This window comes from Panthera leo, chromosome D3 (assembly GCF_018350215.1).
Source record: "Panthera leo isolate Ple1 chromosome D3, P.leo_Ple1_pat1.1, whole genome shotgun sequence".
Classification (NCBI taxonomy): domain Eukaryota; kingdom Metazoa; phylum Chordata; class Mammalia; order Carnivora; family Felidae; genus Panthera; species Panthera leo.
The window spans coordinates 38,970,477-38,990,320 of NC_056690.1; the positions used below are offsets into that span (position 1 = coordinate 38,970,477).

The 19,844-nt window shown below is 42.7% G+C and overlaps 1 protein-coding gene across 10 annotated transcripts in view; it reads left to right on the plus strand.

The window, feature by feature from the left end:
- The window catches only part of EPB41L3 (erythrocyte membrane protein band 4.1 like 3), a 147,370-nt gene that overhangs the window by 124,768 nt on the left and 2,758 nt on the right, over positions 1-19,844 (plus strand). For 4 of the 10 annotated variants that reach the window (XM_042909903.1, XM_042909907.1, XM_042909902.1 and 1 more), the window contains exons 13-19: positions 6,204-6,257; positions 9,815-10,006; positions 14,562-14,636; positions 15,008-15,097; positions 17,295-17,417; positions 18,042-18,425; positions 19,239-19,370. In XM_042909903.1, coding sequence (XP_042765837.1) covers positions 6,204-6,257; positions 9,815-10,006; positions 14,562-14,636; positions 15,008-15,097; positions 17,295-17,417; positions 18,042-18,425; positions 19,239-19,370 — 1,050 coding nt within the window. Of the gene's footprint in view, positions 1-758; positions 1,323-6,203; positions 6,258-9,033; positions 9,070-9,814; positions 10,007-14,561; positions 14,637-15,007; positions 15,098-17,294; positions 17,418-18,041; positions 18,426-19,238; positions 19,371-19,844 lie in introns of all 10 variants that reach the window. The other 6 variants (XM_042909908.1, XM_042909909.1, XM_042909912.1 and 3 more) reach the window with 5 other exon arrangements.

The window sequence follows — 19,844 nt, forward strand, 5'->3', positions numbered from 1 at the left end:
CACGTGAAAACACATTGTTTTTGCTAGTTAGCTTATTGAAACCCTCCTTTGAGTTTTAAGTTCTGTTTACATCCTGGAGAAAGGAGCCCAAATAGAAGTTTTCAAAGGAACCTCAATTCTGCATGGAGCATGAGCTCCTTAAAATGCTAATTGTCGAGCTCCCTGAGTGGCACTCCTGATCAGATGGGAGTGGGGCCAGAAACTTCTTGATTTGGAAACCCACCTGTTTGGGATGGAATTGACTCAGTGAGGAAAGGTAACGCTAAAGATTTTTTTCTTTAAATAATCAAATCTTGGATTCATTTTCATTTCTTAATTCAACCAAACTTTTAGTAACAGATCTATTAGCTGGAGATCAGGAGACGTTATTGAAAGTCTTGATTTTAAGTTATCTGAGAGTTATGTTTGCTTTCAAAACCCTAAAACTTTCTAGAATTGTTGGTCTAAACAGACTTTGTGGATGGTGTGAAACATGTAGACTTTGAGATTACCCACCAATATCTTCGGTGCTGACTTAAAAAAAAAAAAAAAAAAACGCAGCCTGTAATCGACAGTCTGATGGGGGAACAGTAGCCATTCGTGGTATCTTTGGCATGTGGCTTGAATACTTTAAGTACATGAACAACCATAGTGCTAAAATTCTTGTTTTACAATTTTATATCGATACCCATAAGAAAAGTAACTAATTGCAGTTTTCTTTTTGTCCTTTTGCACCTCTGTTTGCTGCTTTCTGTCTCTCTCTGTCTCTTTCACATCAGTCACCTGGGCTTGGCACTGACTCATGCCTTCCGTCCCCCCCATCAGCCCATCGTCCCCCTGCACCCCCCCCAGAGCTCCGTAGGAGGTGTAAGGAGAATGACCGCCAACCCCCGGGTGTCGAGCCGGCCCAAGGCGCCGTGCCTGTGCGCGGAGAGCCCGCCCTGGACTCTGACCACAAAGGGAGGCCGTCCTTAGGGGACCAAGATGTGGCTTTTAGCTACAAACAGCAAACCGGCAAAGGGACCACCCTGTTTTCCTTCTCCTTGCAGCTCCCAGAGTCGTTCCCTTCTCTTCTAGATGACGATGGGTACCTCTCTTTCCCCAACCTGTCGGAAACCAACCTCCTCCCCCAGAGCCTGCAGCATTACCTCCCGATTCGTTCGCCCTCCCTTGTGCCCTGTTTCCTCTTCATCTTTTTCTTTCTGCTCTCCGCCTCCTTCTCAGTGCCATATGCCCTCACTCTCTCCTTCCCTCTGGCTATGTGCCTCTGCTACCTGGAGCCCAAGGCGGCCTCCTTGAGTGCCTCACTAGACAATGACCCGAGTGACAGTTCAGAGGAAGAGGTGTGTACCTCGGCACAGAGCACACTTCCCTGTCGTGGTCGGGGCTTCGGGCCGAAACAGTGTTAGGCGTCGACCGCACTAGCGGCCCTACTTTCAGAGCCTCATTTATTGTCTGTGCCGACACGTGAGAGGTTTTTGTGTGTCGGGGCGTGCGACCCGGCCCCAGGGTTAGGCACAACGCCATGTGGATGGAGCAGCCTGCACCCAGCCCGGATTCGTTCCGCTACCCGCTGGCTTCTCCGGATGCTGAAGGACTCAGACGTCCGTTTCAAATAACCTGTCAGCTATGTTAAACAATCAGGGTTAGGTTCAAGTTCTGGTCAGTTCTCTTGTCGTAAAGGAAACGAGCCAGGAGACCGAGAGATAGGTTTAACCCAGGTTTACGGAGCGTTACCAGAATGCGTCCTGGGATAATCACACATAGTGGTGATACCAGGAGGTACGTGATACTCAAGGTGAGGTGGCAGCGAACCCCGTCGGAAGTGTGCCATCCTCATCTGGGTGGGTGGCTTCCCCAAACTGGCAGTGCCTCTCCTCCCTGGGGATTCTGAAGTGTCCCCACTCTGCCCTTCTGTGGTCATTGCCAGGCTGTCACTGTGACTCACGGAGGTGAGCCAGACCCCAAGGGTGTGTTGGGCCAGAGAAAATGCTTGGGTAGTTTCAAAGGCCCACATGACCTCCGTGGCCGGTAGGAACGCAAAGAGGACCGGAAGTAACTGCGGTTTTCACACTTAGGAAGAGATTCCTTTAAGATGTCCGCCTGCCGTAAAAATGGGCTGAAACCTCATCAGCACTAACAGTGCCAATGGATAGATTGGGTAGCTGGGGTTCTTTCAACCCCAGCAGAGGCCAAAAGATCCACACACACCGGACAGTCCGGGAAGGTCAGGGAGGCTGGATAGGCCCCTGTGGCTCTCAGCCCGGCGTGTGCTCAGTGGAGAAAGGACGGGGCCTGCAGCCTCTGTCGAGAAAACATGCCGCCTGTCTGTCTCCTGTCCCTTATCCGAGCCAGTGGGTGAGTTGACATGGCAGCCATTAGCTTTGCCTCTTAACTGCTCTCCTGTCTCACGACTCCGCAGCTGTATGAACAGCCCAGCAGTTCCCTTCAAACAGAGCGCAGGGGAAAAGAACAGAAGTTGCCAACAGAGGGCCTGGCTGCCACCCACCCCCCTGCCCACACCTTCCCCAGGCCCCTCCAGCTCTTCTGTTCTCACAAAGCAAGCCTTTTTGTGGCAGGAGACAAGCCCAGCACTCCCAGCATTAAAAAAAAAAAAAAAAAAAAAAAGTCACAAAGTCAAAGCAACACTAAAAAAAAAAAATCTGTTCAGTTTTCAGCTCAGCTAGAAATCATAATTTGAGGTACACCTGTGAGTATATAGAATTGCGAGGTATCTATATTTAGTGATATTATGACCATTTCTTAGCAGCAGAAGGGAAAAAATGGAAATGGCCTCATAGATGTTTAAATAAAAGTTTGGCCTTTTCAACCATTTTCAAGGTTCTTAGGTCGTATGGCTCCAAATCTATTTAATACAGAATTAAATTTTCATGCATGGAAAATATTCCAAGAGAATGAATCCTAGCTTTCAATATCGCTATTTCTCATAGTGGCAATGTTATCAAATAATGGAGGACTAGAACAGACAACATTGAGAACGCAAGATTATCTGCAAAGACTGTAATGTTAGCTGGATTCCAACCTGGACATGTATTTTTCCTTTAGCAATGGAGTTAGTCGTCAAGCTAACACAAAACAAAAAAGATGGCCATTTTGTGCTTTTCTGAATTCTCAAGAACTGAACTTTCCCGTAGCAAACCACACAGATCTTGTGCCTAATCCAGGGTGTACATCTTGTTGTAATCAGTGCATGAAAATTAATGTTAAATTTGGGCATGTCTGCATTACATCAGCAAAACAAATCACAGCAGTTACCCGGCGCAAGCCAGTGACCACGTGACTGGAGCCTTCCAGCAGATAACTGTCCCTGTTCTTGCAAATCTCTGAGACTGCGAGCCAGCTCTGGCTGGTGCAGTCCTTGTAGCCCTCCTCTCCGGCCTGGGTCAACCATTACAGCCCTCCTGACACAAGACTTCGCGTGTGGCCATCTGTTCAATGTCGTCTCTTAACCCTAAGTGTTAAGAGCTGTGCCCTCCGGGTCGGGCTGAGTCGGAGGGCTCCTATGTAGGTCATTCCATTTAAGAAGAAGAAAAAAAAAATTTTTGTTTACATGGCCTGTTTTAGTCGCTAGGCCTCAAGCACTTTGGCAACTAAACGATGATTTCGTGTAGCATACGGTTCAGCTATGTCACGTTCATTTTGCAAAATCACTAATGACTATAATTCTTTTCAAACATTTTATCATCCCTGCTTCAAGTTTTCACGTCTTGCAGTGTGGCTTACTTAGTTCCAGCCTTTCTCAAGAGTGAAACCCAGTGGAGAAAGGCATAATCATTTCAACTATAACGCTTGTTGAACAATCATTTTTTTCTTTTGTACCTTCGAGAATGGTCACAGAAGAAAGGGAACAGAATATTAAATCATCGGTCAAGAAACATGAGCTGAATTTAGCTCACTATACTGTAGATTGTAATTATGTGTTAATTTGTGAGGAATTTTTTTCATAATATAAAAAAGATTCAAATTTGGAGGAAAAATTAATAGATCAGCTGATTTTTAACATTTTAAGTTATGTAAACAGAATTATATGATAGTTTGCAATATGTTATACATTTCATAGTTTTGTTCAGTCATATAAAGAACGGTTGCTGTAAAAGCTGCTTTATTCAGCCTTCTTTTATGAACTATTTATTGATCATGCACTGTATTTGTTGAACAACCGATTACGTGCTCAGTAAGAATTTAAGGGACTTTAGATATGGCCTAAGCTATTTTTTTTTTTTTGGTATAGCTAGAAAAAATGGTTGTAATAATTATGTAATATCATAACGTAACTAACATTATATTAATATCATTACAATTAGCATAGGCACTTTTACGTCTGTGTATGTCAGACATTATATAAGGCACTTAGTCTCCATTACCTGATACAGTTAGGGCTGTTACTTTCTTCACTTTACCGGAAGGAAATTGGGATTAAAATGTGAAACATGCCCAGTGTGTCACAAATTTAAATGGCAAGGATTTGAACCTATGTCAGTCTGACATCAGAGCCCCCGCTCTTGACCATGACTGTAGTCTAAAGCCAAGATGCTTTAGTAAATTTTAAAGCCACGAGGGAAAGTATGTAGGAGGAGAAATACTTTCAAGCCCTTTGGAAGCGGTTCACAAAACTGGGCAGCGCAGGAAGCACAGGTCATGCTTATTTGTCCTTGAAAGCCTAAGGTTTCTTTGAGCTACTCTGTGCACTTGTGCAATAACCCGTGTCTCTCCCCCTAAGTCAAATCGGCCTTTCCCTAGGCTGGCAGTTGGTGATGCCATGCTACTGCCATAGCAGTGATCACCCTTAAGAGAAGACCAATAGTCCCCCCTCCCCCCTGCCACCAGGTGTTGCCAAGGCAGTCAGGTCATGAAAACTTGTCTGCACACATTCTTTACCAAACTCCTGGAAACTGCCTTCCACTGAAGTCATGGTAGCTGGCCGCCTCGGGCGCACGTGCCAAACATGAATTTTTAACGTATTTTCTTTTAGGAATATATACAACGAAAGCTTGGGATAGTGCCAAGAAGCCAGCCTAGCCAGAGTCAGGTTGGTGTGAACATCGCACTGCCCCTGTCGTATTTCTTGCCAGTCCTTATCGTCAGGATTGAAAGATTACTTGAAGAGGCAGGTTCACAGGTGTACAGCCCCCAGTTTTGATTTTTGTTTTCAAAATATTAATCGTTCATCTTTGCTGAAGGGAATTTTATTAACGATCAGTTGACATTAGTGGAGGGAAAGCCGGCTAATATTGTATTATGGCATTTAGGCGTCCCATTTTCAATGGCGATGGTTCTTCTATACTCCAGAGAAAATAGTTTGTTTTCGATCATAAACCTCTCTGAAGCAGCTTCAAAACCGATCCTGAAATGGCTATTCTCATTCTCCCTTAAAAACTTAGGCTCTGTCAAATGCTGTGCTTTGTTTTATTTGTTTACAAGTAGATGTCTCTCTTTCTCTGTTTTTTTTTTTTAATTATTATAATTTGCTTCATTTGAATGGTTGTTTTGGAAAGAGATGTTTACATATCTCGATACACATCTTTATATTGGAGGGTGGGGCAAAATAAACACCACATTTAGTCTATTAAAAAAAAAGCGAACACTGCTACTTGAAAATTGAGTTCTATTTTTCACGTATAAAACATATGCCTGTGAGTCACTGGCATGTGCTTTTTATAATTAATAGGTAATGCAGACAGCCTGATGGTCATAAGTGGGCGTAAATTATCAACATGATATAAATGAGGGGCTGAAAGTCCAGTGACTGTTATAGTAGCTTTTTATTTAAATTTACATCGTAATTTATCATTGAAATGTGACCCATTACAAGAATAGGAAAATATATATAAACGTCAATTTTGTTTGCATTAAACATTTTTAAGAGATCTTTCTCGGGGGTTTAGTTGAAAGGGGGGGAAAGAATGACAACTTGGTTTTCCTGAGACATGAAACCAGACAAGTCAGCTTGGCTAATGCAGTTCCTGCGGCTCCCGCAGGCTGTGCGCCTCTGGTCTTCCTCTGAGTGGCTCTGCTGAGAAAACCTAGCTCTGGCCTTTCTTTTGCTTTTGCTTGAACCTGCATCCTTGTGGGAAGGTAGTAGGATACTGATCACGTAGAAAGAGAGTGAACTGTTTGACCCGTGCCATACCTTATTTGACCAAACGGGTTTGTTTTCTATTCCCGCCTTCCCCCCGGACCCTGGTCACTTCTGTGATCAATAGACCGACAGTGAGCGCACGGACACCGCGGCCGATGGGGAAACCACCGCCACTGAGGTTGGTATCATCACTGCAGGTGTCTGATAGTCGCCTAACGAAAGTGCCTTGTGAAGGGGTCTCTGCAATCGGGAACTCGGCATATTAGCTTTTTGAGTGGAGCTAAGTTCTAACTTGGAAAGTAGGAGTTAAAGATACTCTACTGCCTAGACCAGTGGTACTCAGACTCTGGCCTGCATCGGGATAGTCCTCTGCAGGGCCCCATCTTCACATTTCTCAGTCAAGGAGAAGGTCTAGGGTGGGACTCGAGAATTTGCATTTCAGACAAGTTCCCGGGGATGTTGACTCTGCCCATTTTAGAATCACATTTTGAGAACCCTTGGATAAACCAATAATACTTAAAAAAAAAAAAAAAAAAAAAAAAAAAAAAAAATATATATATATATATATATATATATATATATATATATATATATATATATATATATTCCCCTGTCCCAAAGGCTGTTTATGTGTGATAGCCATGATGAGGGAGGAGGAGAGTTCACAATTAATTAGCTTATTTACTAGCTACAGACCTATTTTTGAAATCCCTTAAATCCCAGATGGTCAAATAATAATTATTAAAATACGCAATTTTGTAGATTGGATGGATACAACCTAGGTCACTTAAAAGAAATGGATTCTCAAATCAAAAATTGGCAAATTACTGTTTGTATTTTATTTAAAAAAGTGATCACATCGAACAGTGATAGGAAGATACTGTGCTATCATTTATCCATTATAAATTCTTTAGGATACATTTAATATGTGCACTTGTGTTTTTTAAATTTTCTCTACCAGTAATGAAAATTTCCATAAAAACAGTATCTATGGTAATGGAAGCCAAGACATTCCTTTCCTAAAGTGCTAGCAGATTTTTTTTTTTTTTTTTTACTTTGTCATATGTTCACTCTGTTTTGGTTTTTTTTTTGGTTTTTTTTGGTTTTTTTTGTTTTTTTTCCCATTATCCAGGTAGAACGGTCTTTTCTAGTTAGATATTCAGGAACTAAAAATGTGAATAGCATTTGTATAGTACTTAATTGAAAATATCTTCAGAAAAACTTTTTAAAAAGGAGTTTTGTTAAATTGCATCTTTGGGAAATGCCAGAGTTCAATTCAAAGTTTGGAAATCATAATTTTTTAAGTTAAAAAAACAGCACTGGCCTTGAAAAAAAAAAAATCATCATCACCATATTGTAGGGGCACCTAGCTGGTAAAGCATGTGACTCTTGATCTTGAGGTCATGAGTTCGAGCCCTGCTTAGTCATAGAGCCTGCTTAAAAAAAAAATTTTTTTTTTAAATAATACTGTAAAACCACTATCCAGATTCTTTTAAGCAATCACATATAAATTTATTACAAGTTAATAATTTTCGGTGCTGAACATAGCAAAATTACATCTTGATTTTATAAGAATTATTAATTACATGTTAATACATTCAGTAAACTTCACTGTAATCTTAATGTGTGCCCTAAATGGAAAATATTTTGATAATACTCTTTTATAGCCGTTTTGTAGGTTGTTAGGTAATAAATATTTCAAGCATGCAAACCCTTGCCTGCAACATAGGTGACTGTGAAGCGTAAAGATAATATAAAGATCTGTGAATGCAGGATACCCTCAAGAATTAGTGTGTTGCCAGCACCGTGTTGGTTACCTGTGCACTCTCGTGCTTTTTAAACACTTTCCCCTCCGTCCTCTCCGGAGCCAGGACAACAGTAGTGCAGGCAGTTTTATTTCCTTAGAAACAAAACTGCCAGGCAGGCAGTCTTGCCCCATTAGGAGCTAAGAAGATGGAGACCATGATGGACCGATTTGTGGCAGGGGTCTACCTCTTCTCACCTGTAATTACACTGTGGACAACTCCCGTAGCACAGAGCCCAGGCCCTGGGTCAGATGCCCCCCCCCCCCCCCCCTGCCGGGGAGAGACGCAGGCTTACTACTGCCTGCCCTTGTGGTGAGGCCTAGTTACCGGCACTCAGACGCCAGTCCGAGGATTAAGCAGGTCCTGAGATGAGAAATATAAGGATACCGAAGTGGCTTTTAGACAAATGTTGTATTTTTTAGGAACATTTTAAATGATGGTAATGTTGATGGTAGATGATTTTTTTTTTAACTTGTTGACTTACACCGTATCAGTTTTCTCCCTTCCCAAATGTGTTTTTTAAGTACATGGGTTTAAGAAATTCAAGGTTCCAAGAAATTCTTTTTTATTGTGTTTTATTTTTTAGTATCATTTTTTATTTTTTTAATTTAAAAAAATTTATTTTTTAATTATTTTTTAGGGTTCCAAGAAGCTCTTAAGTGTGGGGACCTCTGTGTTAAAGTCTTTGAGCTTCTGTTCTCTGGCCTACAAGTTGGGGAAAATAATAGCTAACCCCATGGGATTATAAAGATTCATACATTCCCAGGGAGCTCTCATTACTGGGTGATCGTAACCATTCTTGTGAATTTTAGTTGTAGTGTGGCTCCCCACACTTCCTGAACCATTTCCTAGTGTTCATTAAGGATAACAGGGCAGGCCCTAGCTGTCAACCTCCCACTTATGTGTGTGTGCTGATCTCACTTAAAAGTCTCCGGGTTAAAGTGTCAAAGACCCACTAGGCAAGGAATCTTTTGCTCCTGTCTTCCATTACATGTGAGAACGTCGTGGCTTGCATATAAGAAATAACTCTCCGTATACAAGAACAAACTAGTGCCCCCTTCTAGCAAGTTGATATAGACCATAGTTCTGCAATCCTAGAGTCAATTACATGGTAAGACTTTATTTCCCACTCTTTCTTGATGCTGGCAGTCGGACCAGGAGGAAGATGCAGAGCTCAAGGCACAGGTAGAAAATTAAAAAGAAAACAAAAGCAAAAATCAGTGTGTGATAAGTCATTGTCTGTCTACGGTGTTCCAGTCTTCCAGCATGCTCCGTAGCCGGTTACCGTGTTGTCGGTGCAATGTGGAGGACGGCATTGGTTCCCGTGACTACCGTGTCCCTTACTTTTCCCTTTCTTCTCCACTTTTTTCAGAATAGTCTGATTAAGCGAATAAAGGGTGAAAATGTGTATGTCAAACATAGTAATCTTATGTTAGAGGTTGGTATTGGTATATACCAGTGCATGTTTGTGCGTGTTGACCTTTCTTTTAGTGGCATACCTGTGGGCTCATACAATGATGCATGAACTGTGTGCTCTCACCTGTGAATAAGTGGGGATACCTTCTCAGCCTACTCTGATTCCTTCCTCTCTCCTAGATATAGATCCCTTTTTCTGTGTGTATTCATTTTAATTTTTTCTGGTTACATGTGAATTACACTCTGGTTTGCCTTTCAAAAACGCTTTTGATTTTTATGCTTGCGTGAACTGGATTTTTTTTTCTTCTCTTTTCCTTAGAAATATCACATTTTCACCAAAGTGCTTGTGGTAGTGTCATGAGCCCTGATCAGAATTCTTTTGTTTTGACTACTAATGAGATTGACATTACTTAAAACACACACACACACACACACACACACACACACACACACACACACACAGGAAGGCAAATGTAAAACGTTGACTGTTGGATTCTTTATGTTCTGAATATAGGAGCTAGATAAAACTCAAGATGACCTGATGAAACATCAAACCAATATTAGTGAGCTGAAAAGAACCTTTTTAGAAACCTCCACAGACACTGCCATCACAAACGAATGGGAGAAGAGACTCTCCACCTCCCCAGTGAGACTAGCCGCCAGGCAGGAGGACGCGCCCATGATCGAACCGCTTGTACCCGAAGAGGTCGGTATTCAGGCGCTGCGTCGCCATTGTCTTCTGTTCACTCACTAGCCTTGCCTCTCTGCAGGGTGTGCGCCTGGGGACCCGAGTTGGCAGGCTTCTGAGTAGACAGTCTCACCACCTGTCTGTGTATACCCTGAACTGACATAGTCAGGGCTGCAAAAGTAAAAGGATGTGGTGGCTGAGGAGTGAGTAGTCGCGCCACAAGGTGCTTGGAGTGAACAGGGAGGCTCCGGGGAACCACGGTGCATGCAAATGGGTTTATTCTGACTGTAAACCTAGATTTCACAGCTGGGAGAAATTGAGATACTGTCTTAATGAGCTGACGCTTTTTCTGAAAATGCTTTTTCTGCTGCACTAAGAAATGCCCCGAAACCTCACGAATGTTTCTCGTCAGTTGCAAGACGAGGTGTTACGGAGATTGTCTAATGTTTGAACGCTCATCTGAAGTTGACAGAATCTCAGGACCTCTTTTACTCTGGGGAATACCACACCAGGCTTTTACTGATGCAGTCGGTGTTTGATTGGATTTTGATTCTTAACTGATTTTTAAAAATATGCCTGATTGGTTATTTTAACTGATTTATAGTCAGTTTGCATTTGGCTTGAGAGCATAGAGCCCACAATGTGTTTTCATGTAACAGCCTTCCATATTGGAAAGCTGTCTTTAAATGTACAGCCAGCCTGGGAGGATCCAGCCGACACTACGTCTCGGCCTCCTCCGTGGGACCCACACATGACAGTGGTGCCACTGTCAGCTGTTAGACGTCATCGTGCTTGTCTTTCAAAAGAAGTCGTTTTGTAAAACTACCTTTCTAGCATTGTATCGATTACCTTCTTTCTTCTCAAGACTCCTTGACTGTAAGAGACTTGTCCAGAAACCTGAGACAGAAGAAGAGGAAAACTTAGGCCTTTAGGGGAGAAAAATTCCTTAAATGGTAGTCTGTATGCAACGCTCAGGTCCTTGCAGTGAGAAGAGGAATATCATTACACTCATTTTCATCAATTTCCAAGCTTCCCTTGAAAGCTGTTTATCAAAAGTGACCACAGTCACCATGTTCACGACAATTCCAATCCCAGCTAAAAAGTGACAAGGTATATATCCATTTGAATTACGTTGAAAAGGGCCCTTTTACGCAGAATAAATGAACTGTTGCCGGAGTATTCCTGTAGCGTTACACATCAGTTTCCTTCAGATTACTTGAGTAATCTAGAGTGAGCTAGTAGTGGTGATTATATTCTAAGAATATTATGTATGTTTGCTATAAAATGGGAATGTTATTGCCAGTGGCTTCAACTTTCCAGTATTGAGTTAATAGAGAAGTAGCAAGGATGCCCCAAAGCAGCTCCTCGTTAACGCTGGAAAGTAGACAAGCCCGTATACAGGGCCCAGCACACATAGGAAAGATAGAGGTGTGGTACGTGAGGGGTTCCAGGTATGTCTTCTGTCCTCGGATCTCTCCCTTTACAGCCTTTTATGATGCACCTAGGCTTCGTCCCTGCTACAGGTTCATTTCATTTAATCCAGCACCAACATGTATACTGATCCCAGTCACTTGAATACTAAACGTTTCCAAATCCCAACCAAAATGCAATACCCGTTAGCACCTATGCAGCATCAGTACGTTTTTTAGTGTAAGTGGTAGTTTTATAGGTATTTCAGCTTAGCGCGGCCAATCCTCCTTATTCACGGATTCCATATTTACACATTCGCCTACTTGCTGAAATTCATCGTAACCCTAAAATCAGCGTTAATGGCGCTTTCACAGCCCTCGGCAGACAGCCACAGAGTAGTGAAAACTTTGAGTTGCTCACCGTGCGCATTCCCAGCGTGGGTTGAACAAGGCAGTGTTCTGCCTTCTTGTTTCCATTCTCATACTGTAAACAAATGTGCTTTTTACGGCCTATTTAGTGCTGCATTTTCGAGGGTGATTTTGCTGTGTAATATGACCCCCAAACCTAGTGCTGAAGTGCTAGCAGGTGTTCCTAAGCACAAGAAGGCTGTGATGTGCCTTTTTGGAAAATACGTGTGTTAGAGAAGTTTCATGCAGGAATATGCTATAGTGCTGTTGACGGTGAGTTCAACGTTAATGGATCAGTAATAAGCATTAAATAACGAGTCTTGAAACAAAAGCACATATAAGGCGAGGTTATATATGGAGCAGTCGATGACAGTATCATGACCAGAGGCTCACAGAAGTCTTAACCGTGTATTTCCCACAAAATCAGTGGTTCACTAATTCACTGTTCATGGTGATTTCGTTGAACATGATTACCGGGAATAACTAGAATCGGCTCTATTTGTGCATTTGCTTGCTTTCTAGTCTACCCTTGCTACTCAGGTCTTGCATGGGCTTCGATTTGGGCCAAAAAAACAACTATACACCATGACCATCTATTTACAGATAGGGGAGAGTTCTCTTCATTCTCTGAATCTGACTTCAGTGACCCAGGCCTTGGGGGTAACTCTAAGTGCATATTAAAATTGCCCACAGGAAAATTTTAAAATACTGATGCCCAGGATCTATTAAATCAGAGTCTGGGGGCACCTGGTTGGCTCAGTTGGTGGAGCATCCTACTCTTGATCTCGAGGTCATGAGTTCAAACCCTGCTCGGGGTGTGGAGCCTACTTTAAAACAAAGGGAGGCAGGATCAGAGTCTGATTTAGTCTGAGCTGCACCCTTTATCATTTGAAACCTCTCCACGTAATTCTAACGGAAAGCCCCTTTTGAACAACCCTGGCCCAGGGAGAAATGAGGGTTATGGCTCTACAGAAATCCCTAATCCCCTCAAAGTGAGTAGCACCTCTGTACGTTTTGCACGCCAGTAAACGCCTTATTTCCCAATTATGATGTAGCGATGAATGTTTAAGTAACGAAACAAAACGTTTGGGGTACACAGCTGTGACTCTGTTCTGACCCATATTAAAAGTAAACATTTTGATTCTTTTTTTATGGGCATCTCTTCACTTGTCTTTAGCCGAACTAACTGAATTGGGGTTGACCATATATATAGGATTTTATTTTAAGGTTTATCCCCTTCATGTTACCCTTTTCTCTCAGTGGACATACACAGTCCTGAACACAGATAGTGTTGATACATTCAATTAAAGACAAAGACATTTTTGAAATTAGGTGATGTCAGATAACAGGATATGCTGAAAACCACTGTTTTCCTGCTATTATTGGGTTTTTTCAGGCTTTCATCTTAGGAAAATAATCTTTAGTTCAGTGACTATAATTAGAGGCCTAGCAGTGGTATTCTGAAAAGTACCTATAATTTTGACCTTTCCTTCCTGTTTCTTATTTCTCTATGAAAAAGAGGCTACAATTGAAAGTGAAACAAACCAGAAATCCATATTTTATGATTCCACATAGTACATTTTGTCTTTTCCAATACCTTTCTCCAAAATGGGACAGGATAGGGACTTTTTTTCCCTTTGAAAAATCTCTTACTTGTTCCTCATCGAAAAAGGAGCATAGGAGAACGGTGCTGTCAAAATCTGTCAGTAGGTCCTCCAGGAGAATATTCCAGAGGCTCCCTTACAATCTCTTATAGGCAAACTTAAATGCAGTACTGACAGATTTGTACAGACGTGGACATATTAAATAGCACTCACTAAATTATATTGTTTACAACAATAGGATTTACTTTAAAAGTTCCGTTCTCCTAAAAACTTTGAGCTTTCTGTTATTATTTGTTATATTACTCTTACTAAATACCTTTCTCTCACTGCTGCATGGGGTAGTATACGCTATGCATAGAGATAGGCTCAGTGGCTAATTCATTGCCACTTGAATTATTCCTATCTAATACTAAAGAAAGGAACAAAACGTAGATGAAAGGAAAAAGCTAGTGGCTAACATAGCCTATCACTTCAGCGTTTCTTAATGTTGTTATAGGTTAAAGAAAGCAAGATCTAAAGTACTTACTTTTTACCGAGATCTTTTGAAGTGGACTATTTAAAGTCATTCACCATCTTATAGAAGTTCCAGTCAACTTTTGAGTTCACTTTGTTTATTCGTGGAATAGTAAAGAAAGCCATGTAGGTCTGACAGGGTTTGCTCAGAGTAGTCGCTGATGCGGTGACCCATGTGCATTATTTTGCCTGGGATTAAGCAGCACTTAAATGGGGAAGACAGTCCAGGATTTGTCCGATGTAAGAGTGAGGATTTTTGTTCCTCACTTAATTTTTTTTTTTAATCTTAATACTTCCTCTCACTCCTCGCTGGTGCAGTTTTGCAGAGGACTGACCTGGACACTGTTCAGATGCCAAGGAGCTCTTTCTATTGCTTGCGCGTGTTTTGTGTTTCTAGAACTAGAAAACGTGTGAGCCCTACGCTAGTGTTTCAGAAAAGAATCTGTTACTTTTTGGAAATAATTCTTAAACTTGGAGATGGTTTCAGACCGTTTTTCAAATTCGTAAACAATGATTCGCTTCTTCAGAAAGAGATGAATATTATATGTACAACACAATCAAAGAACTCTCTTCCTAACTTGCCTTTTTTGGAAACTGTCTACTTCCTCTTCTCCAACCCAACCCCCTTTATTCAAACAGACCGAAGAAGAAAGAGAAATTTCTGAGAAAGTTATATTTTTGCAGCAAGAAAGCTCTCCATTCCTTGAGTCTCAGGTAAAAAAACAAACATAAAGGGATTTCCCAGGAGGGAATTGCTCTTCAGATTTCAGTGTCATTAAAGTGTTTTTAGTTTTTATTTTCCTTTTTAAATTGACCTTAAAACTAAGGTAGGTATATCATTTTTGCTTAGATTCTGGGGAGGGGACAAAGGAATTTTCTTACCATTTTCGTTACCAGCCATCATTTCTTTATGGCTTTTGTGCCTAGGTGATTATATCTGTGTATGGCCAGTGAAGCATTATAATTCTGCTTTCTAATGATATTATTGGGGCTTCTTACTGTCTGCTTTACCCATAGAGTGATACTAATTTAGATGACCTTGACTGATTTTGAAAGTTCTGAACTTTTATTGGTTTTCCCACTAGCCGAGTATGATAAAGAAAATGCAGGAAGGAGACGCCGCGGTTACCTCTCGTCAAATCATTTTCCAGAAAACTGTCCCATCGACCCTAGAGGTTATTTTTCAATTCATTTCATTTAATCCAGCACCAACATGTAGACTGATCTGTAATTGTTTTTTTCCTAAGGCACACACATTTCCAGATTCAAGTTTTCAGAGTAAGACAGACCAGAAAGTAGAAAACACTGTAGTTTAAAATGTAAACCAAGGTGCTCAGCTGCCCCTGGTGTGATTTTGCTTCCCTCTGTGATCTGTAAGACTAGTCAACTGCCCGGCCTCATCCTTGTAGCCTTCTCTCTTAATTTTCACTTCTTCTGTCGTATTGGAACTAAGACTAAGGAGAGTGGCAAAGAAACTATTCACACCATGAGCTTCAGTTGTAGATAAGATTGGACCACCATGACCTATTTATAAGAGGCTCCAACAATGCCCCCAACTATAGTCCCTTGACGACCGGCGCACTCAGTATTTATCGGATAGTAAGTGCTATGGTAGATTTGATCTCCTGTATATATAAGGAACTATAATTTACAAACATGAAAAATGATAATCACAGAAATTTGTGGAATGCTGGCAAGTTCTTTGTGAAAACAGCAGATACGACGCACAGTGTTCTAGTTACCATGGAAAACTGTCTTTTTGTGTCCACACAAGCTAAATAACCTGTACAACACCTTCAGTAACGTCATTCAATTTTGAAATCTAAAATGATGAGACGCTTAGCATAAGGCCCGGTATATTCTTGCAAAAATTTACCACCAAGTTATGTTCCTATTTAAAGAAACCTGAAATTGCAACTCTACGTGCAGACTGTATTCCAAGCTGAAGGTTAGAGTTTGTAAGTTTCAGATAAGAAGAGATTTGCAACCAGAATTATTAGATAATAACACCAGCCCTGTGCAGTCACATCACAATGTAGCTTTTGCCCTGGTTTCTTAAAGGATTCTTATTTTAGAAATGAGACCATCAGCATTTCTAATTTAGCTTTTATATTTCAAATATAGGGCACAGAGGATTGGGTTATTGTAGACAAAGTACCCACTGAGGTAGTTGATGGTGATTCGAAAAAGATTGTGACTTACAAGGTGGTGACCGTGAGCAGTAGAACCGGAGACATCCCAGCCGATCTGTTGAGATCTGGTACCATTGAAATGCAGAGCTTCGAGGACTTGGCCCGGGAAATGCAATTGAAAGGAGAAAGCAAACAGAAAATATACACTCTAGGAAAATCCTACGACACCATATCCGGCAAGATCGTAACCATGACTGGAAAGGCCAAGGAGGGGGAGAAGGCAGTACAGCCCTGCGGTCTGGAAGCCCTTCAGAAAGCGGACAGAGCGTTGTCGGAGTCGGTGAAGATCATCCCGGTCACGGCCGATTACGAGGTCCTGGACGTCGCCCCCGATGAGAAATCCAGGAGAGGACCCGAGGTGCACACCCCCAAGCGGAAACTGTCCGAATCGCTGGCTCCCATCAAGGAAGCCGATTCCCAGCGGCCGAGCCCTGAAGAGGACGAGCTCCAGAGAGCCCCGGGGCCGGGCCGGGACGCAGCGCCCCACGCCGGCCCGGAGGGCGCGCCCCCGGGCAGGACGGAGCCAGCGATGGAGGGCGAGGTCTTGAAAGTGGGGCTCTTTGGTCCCAGGAGGAAGAGCCTGTCCGAGTGGAGATACTCACAGGAACCGGCCTTGACCATGGCCACTGCTCATTACGTTACCGAGTCCTCCTCATCTCGAGTTGTGGTAACCAGTGCCTTTCCCTTGGACCACTGTTTCAGATTCCAGCATGACGTTTTTTTTTGAGGCACTGCCCTTCCACCCTAAACTTTTCTGTTCTTCTCGCTGTTTGGCTTTTTGTTGAGAGCAGCCAACCCAAGCTTTTTAAGTTTTGTCATGGTTAGATCAACACTGCAGTCCAACGTAGGCGTTAAAACACTTGCCGTTTTATTTCCAGCTCCCCGATCCCGAGATGTGATAGTGCTGCTGTGGCTTGCAATGAAGGGAAAATGGTCTGCTTAAACCAGCACCGCCCATGTCCTAATAACTCTCTCTGCTTTACCAAACAAGAGCTCATGGTCACCTCAATTTGCTATTTTATTTCCCATTCTTTTCTGTTTCCCAACTTTGTCTGGTAGATTCCCTCCTCCCCCCTCCCCCCTTCCTCCCTTACAGTTTTGTCTAACCGGCTGTGAATGTGAATGTGCCCGCCTATGTTCCTGTCTCTGTGCTTGACTGTCCGTTTCTTTGTTCACCCAGACTAAACAGTCTTCTGCCGAAAAGCTCATGGATGGCTCTGAAATCTTCAGTTTATTAGACTCTGCGAGAAAACCAACGGAATTCATAGGAGGGGTTACTTCTACTTCTCAAAGCTGGGTTCAGGTGGCCAGTTGCTTCCTCCTTGGTGTTCCTGACTCTGCCCATTTGCCTTTCTTTATGCCTCTTGGCTGTGTGCGTGCAGTGTGTGTGTTTTGCATCCCAGGGGCTTTGCCTTAAACGCCTCAGAGGTGTCGTCGGTTATTTTCCTTTGTGTCTGTCTGGCATAGCTGTCGTGGGCCTTTAGCCCCACCAGTAGAACATGCTTCAGGTATTCCAAAGGCAATCGTGTTGAGAAATTGTAATTTGCATTTAACTTCTTAAGCATTTTATGCTCTCTGTTAGGCCTAAGAAAGCTGCCAGAATCCATGGGAGTGTGCTGCGATGCTTTCATTTTGTTTTATTTTAATTGCATTTTATACTGCGTCCCGTTTCTTTTGCGGCTATCCGGACATAGCACAGGCTTGAGGGCGTGTGTGTGTGTGTATGTGTCGGGGGCAGGGGGCACGCATCAAAGATTCTGGCAGGAGGAATGAAAGCTAATTTATGTTTTGTATAAGCGTTTCTGGTCATAAGCACTTGACACTGGCTTTAGGCGTCCTGGCGAGTGGCTGCATTTGTTTTTATTCTGGTTTTTTGACCCTCGGTTTATGGAAAGTCACACTGACCCTGCAATCTTTTCCCGTGCAGAAAACGGAAACCAAGACGGGGCCCAGCAAAACAGAGCCGGAAACAAGCCAGCACCCCCAGTCACTTAGCACCGAGAAGGTTGTGCAGGAAACCGTGTTGGTGGAGGAAAGACATGTCATGAATGTGCATGCGAGTGGGGATGCTTCTTACGCAGCTGGAGAGGATGTGGATGCTGCGGCACAGGCAGCATCTGCTGATGCTTCTGGCTTGAAAGGGAAGGAGGGCTCTGCCCTGACAGAAGGGGCTAAAGAGGAAAAGGGGGAGGTGGCTGGCAAAGCTGTCCTCGAACAGGAAGGAACGGCCACTGCTTCCCATGAGTCAGAGGAGGAGCTGAGTGCAGCAACCCACGTTTCTGAAACTTGGGAACAAAAACCTCATTTCGAGGTAACTAGTAGTTGATGTTCCTTTCAGCACTAACATAAAACTGATAGGTGTGGGAGTCCCCGAAATTTAGTTAAGCATCAAGATGGAGCTAAGTTGAATTTTCGACCTTTTCCAAATGCAGTTTGTTTCTCCTCTTATATCCCTCTTGCATGGCAATCTCAGGAGTCTCCATGCTGGTTTCCATCTTTGGGGTCACGTGCATACACATTTAATGATTATTCATAACGTGTAGTTCCAGGAAATGGTTTCTACCTTTGCTGTAATTACTGTAATGGGCAGTAAACCTGGGGACTGCGTGGCCAACAAGAGCATAGAACATTTGATCAATCTTCTTTTTTTGGTCAGTGTACTTACCCAGAAACTGTGCTTGCCCAGGTGCCAAATGCCAGAACTTTGTTCTTTATCTCTCCCGAGATTCCTGAATTCTATGCTGTTGGAGGTTCTTAATGTCTTAGCATCCATTCCTTTTTTCTAAGACGTTATTAAACAGAGGCTGATTGATTATTTTTGATCTATCTATGCAGTAGAGGAGGGGGAACACAAAAACAGTTTTTTAAACATTTCCTTCAAAATGCCTTCCTTTACCTGGAACATCCCATGTTTAAAAAAAAAAAGAAAACTAATCCTAAAAGACTGACATCTATTTGGTGTCTGCCTCATTCCTCAACTTTCTCTCCCCATGTAATACATAAACATTTATTTCATACTAACCTGTGCTTATACATATCCACTGGGGAGCAGGGAGGGGAAAAAACCCAAAAGCGTGCCTTTGTGCAAACTGTAATAGCCACTGCCTACTTCTCATTGGTACAGTCATCGACTGTGAAGACAGAAACCATCAGCTTTGGCAGCGTTTCACCAGGAGGAGTAAAGCTAGAAATTTCTACCAAGGAAGTGCCGGTAGTTCACACAGAAACGAAAACCATAACGTATGAATCCTCACAGGTAAGACCGTCTGTCGAGGCCGGAGCCCTCCTTGTTTTGCCGCATTTACTGGCTTGCTGCGTTTAAGTATAAGTACGTGATGCTTAATGTGCCGGACTTAGAGGGCCCAGTAGCCAAGCTGTGTCTATCAGGAGCGATCATGGTGCTAAGCATAACTTTATTACCGAGCAAAAAAAACATCAGGTGACTTTAAGCAGGTCTTCCTGTATCTCACAATGTAGAACAAGGCTCAGGAGCCTATCGCCTTAGCCACAGGTCAGGGAAAATAGCAGCAGCTCAGGCAGACACGACTCACCTTTCTGAAGTCCCGGTGTTTTAAGGATGGTTCCCTCTGGCTGCCTTGGGTTGCGTCGTACCCATAGCCAGAGCTCCTGTGTGCTGACTGAACAGCGCGGTGGTCGTGAGAGAGAACTCGGTCATCCTAATACCCTGAGCTAACACAGCAGACCTCTGGAGAGGTCAGCATTTGAGTGC